This window comes from Epinephelus moara, chromosome 24 (assembly GCF_006386435.1).
Source record: "Epinephelus moara isolate mb chromosome 24, YSFRI_EMoa_1.0, whole genome shotgun sequence".
Lineage (NCBI taxonomy): Eukaryota > Metazoa > Chordata > Actinopteri > Perciformes > Serranidae > Epinephelus > Epinephelus moara.
In genome coordinates this window covers 39187246-39195474 of record NC_065529.1, presented here as the reverse complement: position 1 = coordinate 39195474, position 8229 = coordinate 39187246, and the positions used below count along the sequence as shown (strand labels likewise).

Below are 8229 nucleotides of genomic sequence, written 5' to 3'. Positions count from 1 at the left end.
CATGTGTATACATTCAGTAGGCTATATCTTCAGTAGCTAGCTAGCTAACCCTACACTTTTCAGGGTTTGATTTTGGTTTTGGAACAGGGAATATCTTTTTCTAACCTCTCCAGGTAACGAGTATCATTAATACACAACGTGCCCCAGGAACAACATTTAGCTCCAAATCCACAAAACCAGCCTGAAAATGAAGGAAATCTGAAACGACTGCATTAGAGTCAATGGAGCACAGCTGTGCTGTTGATGGACCCTGGTCTGAGCTGGCCCAACGCTACGTTATGATTGACCAGTCTGCGTCCGGGGGCGGGACTTAGTGAAGGGTCATTTGTCAAAAAGATGCCTTTCAAACATTAGAAACAGGTTTGAAATCACTGTTTTATTCTCAAAGCAATGACATTCAACAAAAACACATAAAACCTAAAACAAAAGTAAAAATATAGTAACAAATATTGTCATATCAAACAGGCTCTTTAAATGTGCCTGCTGAACAGTTTGTCAAAGTAAGACGAGATATTTCACACTTGATGTTAACACACAAGAGGGATGTTTAAAAAAAATAAAAAAAGGTCTTTAAAACAGGGACCGAAATGTATTCTAGTGAGGTGAATAGTAATAAATACCACGATTCTGGCACAAGAAAATGAAGCTGTTATACAAAAATAACATTATTGAATCAGGGAATTCAGATTTGAGGAGTTTGGACATTTGACAGTTTCATGAGCTGTGCTGAAAAATCCGAGTGTTAACCGAAGTGTCCTCACTAGACAGTGTCTGTTCATGGCAACAAAGAACGGAGAAAATCCAACCGGTCTTATCTGTCTGGTCGCATCATGCCCGGCCTGACTGGCATCATCATCGGGCGAGGATGACGCATCATGTGTGGCGGTCCTGGCATCATCTGCATGGGTCCTCCCATTGGCGGCCTCATGCCTCCTAAAATGTGACAGTGAAGGGATGAATGGTGAATGGACTGGATTTCTACCTCACTGGACAAAGCGCTTCAATTTCTGCAAGCACTTTAAAATGTTGTGTGACACACGTTAGGAGCAGTTTTTTCTTACCTGGTCCACCGGGCATCATTCCATGTGGTGGAGGCCCCATCATGGGCATCATAGGCGGACCTCCCATAGGGGGCGTTGGTAGCATGCCTGGACGAGGAGGACCACCTGTGTGACAAACAGCAAATGTTAGTGTACAATCAAAATGACTAAGATTAACATAATTTACATCAGATTCACATGTATCCCTGTCAACTGTTATATTTTGAGAGATTTATTTGCACTGTCTTCCAACTAACTAAACAGAAAAAAATGCACCTTTGTAACTAATCAATATGTTATTATATTAGGCCTCTCCCCTGTCGACCAACGTTAGTCGACAAGAAAGGTCATTAGTCAGAGAGATTTCATTGGTCGCTTTGTCGCAGAAAAACAATCCAAATGTGAAACTCTATCAGGAGCTGCGTCTTGTCAAAATAAATCAAAACCTATATGACTGGCACATGTGGGAATTTAATTTGAAAGGACAGACACAGGAAGAGGCCACACTCAGCAGTCAGACAGGAGTCATGTTACAAACCAATCACAGCCGACAGATATCTTTCCCTTCTTCTGTAAATATTCAGTCTGATAAATACGGAAAAGTTGATCATGTTAGTGCAGGGCTACCCAGAGCTTTACATCTGTCCCACAGACGATAGGCCTACACACTTAAAAACTGCGTCTGGAAGAAGATCAGCTCTGCTCTCAGGATCACAGGTAAATAGGTAAATGAAAGCTGGCACAAAAAAGGCACAAGAGTAGCATCCAGTGCCCGATCTCACAGGATCGATACAGTGTAGCATCGCAATATTTTTGTGAGGCAATATCGTATTAGCACATAATGCACTTTATTACACTGCTCAAAAAAATTAAGGGAACACCCCATCATCACAGCATAACACCAGGTCAGTTAAACTTCAGGGATATTAATCCGTCCATTTAGGTAGCACAAGTGATTGTGAATCAGTTTCACCTGCTTTGGAGCAAAAAAAAAAAAAGAGTAACAACAGGTGCAATGGAGAGGTAATGGGTTTTGCACATCTCCTTATCTTTCCTGGCTGATTCTTCTCTAGTTGTGTGGTCTGCTAGTGTCCTTGTCACTACTGGTAGCGTGAGGCCGTACCTGCAGCCCAATCAGGTTGCACAGGAGAGCATACAGGCACGCGGGGGCCACACACACTACTTCGTCACATCATGAGTTGCCGTGATAAAATTCACACAGGTTGGATGAGCCTGTGATTTCAACTTTTCACCTTAATTGTCGGTGTGATTTTGAATCTAGCCCTCAGTGGGTTGATGAGTTTGGTTTCCATTGACCGCTGTTATGTAATTTTGTTCTCAACAAATTATCCAATGTATATCAGTAAAGATTATACTCAGAACATATTCAACAGTGACTATGATGTGTTTGCACAGTTTTGTGCATCAACATTATGTATCTTTAACTAAGGGAAAACAACCAAATCTAAAGAGAAATTCACTGTTGTACATGTCATGTTTAATAAATCACCCAAATTATGGGAAAAGAGTTACTTAATATTTTTGGCTGCTGTGCCGGTGACAATATACAAGGGACCAGTAAAACTCTACTGGCAAATTGGATCCAGTGGGGAGACATGTTGCCTTGGACACTGAGGTGTATCTACATTATTAAACCAGCAATTCAGTGTACTTTTGCTATTTTTGACGAAGACATCTGCCAATTTGGCCACAAGTAATTTGGCCTTGGTGGAGCTCTATCTGTTGTCTCCCTGTGAAACATCAAAGTGCTGAAAGCCAGGCGTCTTTCATAACTTTAAAGTGCTGCTTATTTGCATTCAAAGGACACTCTGAATATAACTTTTATATTTACCTTTGTTTAAACAGAGCCATCCATAACAGTGTTAAGTAAAATGTAACAACACAGAGAGGTGAAGGAAGACGCAGGTTGTAAAACAAAAAGCTAGTTTTCTTCAGCTTTCTATTCAGGTCCAGTAGTGAGGCAGATTTATCAATTTTTAATTAGTTGTTATCCCACAGGAACCGAAAGCTTCACGCTTCTGTTTATTGTAATGAAATTCATTTCAGTTGTCCTTGATACGGAGCAAAACGCTGACAGCCTTTCCCTGTTGACTACGAATCTAACTATCAAGGAGCATTGTGTCTATGTTACACTGAGTTAATCAAATTACTGCGCAGCTGAAAGAGGGTGGACTCACCTGGGGGAGGGCCACCAGGGAACGGTGTGGGAGGAATCTTTCCCTGTTGAAAAGCAGCCGCTGTTGGGAGAAGAGACAAAAACGTTATCACACAAAACAACCACACAAATTATTCACGTTAAGCACACAGTCTTGTCTTTGCTTTTTGGGTTTGTGAAGAATTAATTTCAGCCTGTTTCATACTGTATGTATGGAATGCAAACAAAGTGCACCACAAAGGGTCTTTCTAACATTTCTGCATGGCAAAATTTGTGCTGTAATCCTGCTGTCTGTTGTAAAATTAAGTATTTGAGGTGGGTACTAATTAAAAAAATACACATAAAACACATCACTTCCAATAAAGCAGTCTTCACATGCTGATGGGATGTGTAGCCTACCATCTGTCTGTGTTACAAAGCAGCATTTAGTCTGTGAAACAACATGTCCCTCCACTGTGGACAATACTGCGCTCCAGCATCTCTCATATGGATTAGTGGTTTGTAATCTCAGAGGGGGCCCAAGTAAGCTGGTGTACATAGTGCACTATTTATGCAGGGAGCTTGGATATCCCACACACGTGCATTAGCATGCCTTGTAACAGGCTTTACTCCAACACCTAGTTTATTGTCTGGAACTAACGAGGATACGAAATAAGGAGAACAAAGAGCATTCTGTGAATTAGGAGTGTCAACGTCACTAGAGGTTATTTACATGAGCTGTATCTCAAAGAGCTGACTCATTTAAAATCCACGTCCAAGACCCAAAATGTCGATAAAAATCATGTTCCAGGTTATCTGATATTTAAAAGTTCAGCTGAGACGCATTCTGAACGAGTGGCAAAATGTCTGAAAGAATTTAAGAGCAACTGCAGCATTTCTTAGTACTTCTAGATTCACTCAGTCATGTCTTTCAGATAATTGAGCCGATAGTTTGCTTACTTGTTTTATCGATCAGGCTCTGAGCCTGCTCCTCCATCCATTTCTGGTAGTAATCTTTCACATTTTCTTTGTGTTTCCTGCCACTGCAGTGGGTCTTCCTCACCGATGGCTGGAACAAAAGAGAAGAGATTTGAGGATATTTAACAGGAGCAGCAGACAACAAAGACAGATTTGGTACATACTCTGGACTCTGAGTGCCTTTTGTTGATATCTGATATGCCAATATTTTCCAACTCTTTTTGGCTAAATGCCAATATATGCAGGATTTTTTTTCCACCTAATTGCAGAGAACATCAAGCCTCTCCTGTGGTGGAATTAACATGTTGATATGCCAGCTCCTATCATGACGGCCCACTGGCAGATACAGATATAAAATACAATGCTTTCCAAAATGCACACATTCGCTGGGCAAAAAAACAGAACTGCTTCAAATAAGGTTATCGACACACATCGACACATTACAGCTAAACTATGTTCTCAGCTACAGAAAATAAAATTGCTGTGATGTTAGATTACGTGGAAGGCTATCCACAGAAAATTACTGTGACAAAATTCGGTGACTTTTCCTAAACTTTCAATGGGTTTTACCAATTCCATGAATTTTCCAGGCCTGGAAAACACGATTGTGAAATGCTATGGCTTTTCATGACCGTGGGAACCCTGGATATTTTATTTTAAAGCCTTTATCTGCTGATACCTATGACGTGCTGGTAATAGCCTGGATCCCTAGTATACACAGAAACATGACTTACCGAATCATGTGTAAGGTAGGTGTCACAGTAATCACAGTAAAACCTGTTGAAAAAAAGAATTTGGGGTTAACACAAAAACATAGTAACTTTAACCAAAGCGGGACATATATAAATATAAAATCAAAATTGTTCATGAGTTGTAAAAACTAACTAAAAATTAAAGCCAAAGACCTCATTTACACTGACATGTAAATGGTCTTTTTTTCTGGTCTTACAAGCTGCAATATAGACACACAGTTGTGTAAACCTTTTTGTTTGGTCTGTAAACCTTTTTATCAAGCCATCATGGCCACATTACAAATGACTCCTTTACATAAACAGCCAACAGGAATGTGTTTCAGCTGTTGTTTTGAGATATCCAACACTACAGATCCCTGTCCATAAGGACATCTTTGGCTTCTGAGAGACAGGTCAGCACACTGTCCTGCAGGATCTTTATATTTAAAATGATCTTAGAAATGTTCATCCACGATCTGGATGACCTAAGCCTGACTTTGGATAACATTAAATTAAAAATACAAATACATGATTTTGTTGGCATCATGCTCCTAATTTCTATGACTGTCTTATCTACTTATTTTATTGAGTTGTTCTCTGCAGCTGCTCCACTTTACCCAGCTGTGGCCCCAGAGACGACGTTCACCTTGGAGGTAAATGGATGTTAATGCGCATTAGATATTGTTTTTATAACTTAGTATACCATCTGCTCTTATCCATTGAAAAAAGTGAATTTAACCTCGTAAAAAAGCATTACTGAATCATTATAAGGATCAAATGTTAACGTACTTCATCATATCTAAAACAACAAAAAAGTTAAGCTCCATTTGAAAACACTCAGAATCGTGGACTGTAGCAGTTTAACTGATTATATCAAGGTGTAGTGATTGTCTTTTGCTGTTGACTGTTAGCTACGATCACATCGAGGTGGAGTCCAGCAAATAGACAGAGCCCAAACAAAGCCTACAACGTTCACTGGAATCAAACTGGTCCGTTTAATTAGTTATTAAACTATATTTTACCGTAATTCTTTACGTAATACAATTATAAACAATAACTAATTGGTTGAACAATGGAAATCATTGATTAAGCATGAAAAAGATGAAATATCTGCACTTACTTAGGCATGTTCCCCGGCTATCTCCGTCGAGAGCGCGCTTCCGGTGTTCACGATAACTGTTCCTACCATATATAAGACCCACTGACAGTTAGTTCCGCCTGAAGCTTGAGGGACCGCAAGAGAATATATCTGTAAATATAATATTTAAGTTATTTATGTCCTCCAGTGGGCTCAAATTTATATTTTGACAGCAAAGCACTGATTGTTGAATTAAAAAAAAATTGCCCATAGTGTTAGTGTCTGTTAATCACAAAAGCAGCAATCTAATTTAAATGTTGCTTGTTTTGGGGTACTTTGCCCACCTTAAGGGACTGTTCATTACTTATAAGGGGGGAGGGGTGGTGCAGAAGGGGGGAGGCATGTCATATTTTTTTAAGCACTGGGGAGAGACTTATATTATTTATTTTGTCTTAGGGGAGGGGCATACAAATTTAAATGGTTGTATTTTGTATTTATTTTACCGCTGATTATTACAGAAAACATGCAGGCTTGTTTTCTTTAATTATTGCTAAAATAACACCATTTATCATGGCCAGATCATTACTACTTTATACTGTTTGTAAAGGTAATCCATAGCTCGGAGTAGAGCCGCTGCTCCTTCGTGTTGAAAGGGGGCAGTTGAGGTGGTTCGGGCATCTGATCAGGATGCCTCCTGGGAGTTGAGGTGGTTCGGGCATCTGATCAGGATGCCTCCTGGGCGCCTCCCATTAGAGGTGTTCTGGGTACGTCTCACTGGTAGGAGGCCCCAGGGCAGACCCAGAACATGCTGGAGGGATTACATATCTCATTTGGCCTGGGAACGCCTTGGGGTCCCCCAGGAGGAGCTGGAAAGCGTTGGGGAGAGGGGCGTCTGGGGTGCTTTGCTTAGCCTGCTGACCCTGTGACCTCGCCCCGGATAAGTGGATGAAAATGGATGGATGGATCATAAAACTCATCCGTCCTTCAAAATACTTTGTAACTACAGACAGTAAATAAATGTAATGGTGTAAAAAGTACAATATGTCATCATTACAACATCAGTAGAAATACTGAAGGACAATATACTGAAAACATACTTAATAAGGACAGTACTTGAGTAAGCATTTAGCTACTTCCCACCATGATCTAATCAAAATCAACCAAAAAAAATAAACAAAATCAGCAAAAACAATCTCTAGCACAAGATCCAAAACCAATAATAAATACATATGACCTCTAGTAATAGAAAGAAACAGCGGGGAAGGGGTACAGACAAAGCATTAGTCTTACCTTACAGGAACACCTACATAGTTATATATAATTTACACACTTTATCATTTATGCATGTACAAAGGAGCAAACAAAAAAATACCCTACGCATTTACTGTTCCCTCTCTTTTAAACTGAAAGCTTATATTATCATCAAGATAGAAAAACTGCCTTCAGGTAGAGGATCATACAATCTACACATATGTGCTCACAAAACATTAATAATCTTCCCCCTGCATGGTGACGTGCTAAAATGTTAAAGGTTATTAACTGAAAAATTAGTTTGAATTTAGTCCAGCTCAACCAGGTGTGTAGATTGTTCAAGGAACAGCTGAAGAAAATAGAGCAATAACAAGTATGTGGTCTTATAATTAAAGTTACAAGGTGAATTTATGTGTCATTTTACAACATTGCACAACAAAGTGCAAGTTTTTGCCTCTTTATGCTAGTATGAAAATATTTAAATTAGAATAAAAAAATTGAAAAAATATATATACATATACAGACTCTTACGTATACCTGTGGAAACATTGGTTTAGTGGGAATGAGGTCTGTGCAAAAGGCATTATTAGCTCTACAAATGTGCAAATATTACATCCAGTATAAAACATCTGATGTTCAGACTGAGCTACAGAATGAACATCTTGGTTTTCATTGATGAACTAACTAATTTTCTAATGATCCTAATGTTATTTATAATAACCCTGGTCTTAAATGGGAACATCACTTAAATGAACAATTCCAGTGTGTTATTTCCGTGGCCGAGGAAAATTCAATTAATGATTCAATCAATTTGTGAACATGAGCTGCTCTCTTTCAAAACCAGAGACCAGGGAAGTGAGTCTCAAACTTAAGATGTCATCAAGTCTGGAGAATTTCTAAATGAGCTTTATTCATGAACAGCAAATGTTCCCATATACTCAGAACATTCCCCTGAGTGCTCTCAGTGTCATCTACAACATGTTTCCTAATTCACTG

The 8229-nt window shown here is 39.3% G+C and overlaps 1 protein-coding gene across 1 annotated transcript; it reads right to left on the bottom strand.

The window, feature by feature from the left end:
• Positions 1 to 356: 356 nt before the first annotated feature.
• snrpc (small nuclear ribonucleoprotein polypeptide C) lies at positions 357 to 6102 on the bottom strand. Its single transcript, XM_050038417.1, has 6 exons — positions 6025 to 6102; positions 4908 to 4950; positions 4156 to 4264; positions 3239 to 3298; positions 1062 to 1166; positions 357 to 933 (listed from the first exon to the last, which is right to left on the bottom strand). Exons 1-6 carry the CDS (start codon positions 6030 to 6032, stop codon positions 812 to 814), a joined length of 447 nt encoding a protein of 148 aa, XP_049894374.1. The 5' UTR covers positions 6033 to 6102; the 3' UTR covers positions 357 to 811.
• Positions 6103 to 8229: the final 2127 nt, after the last annotated feature.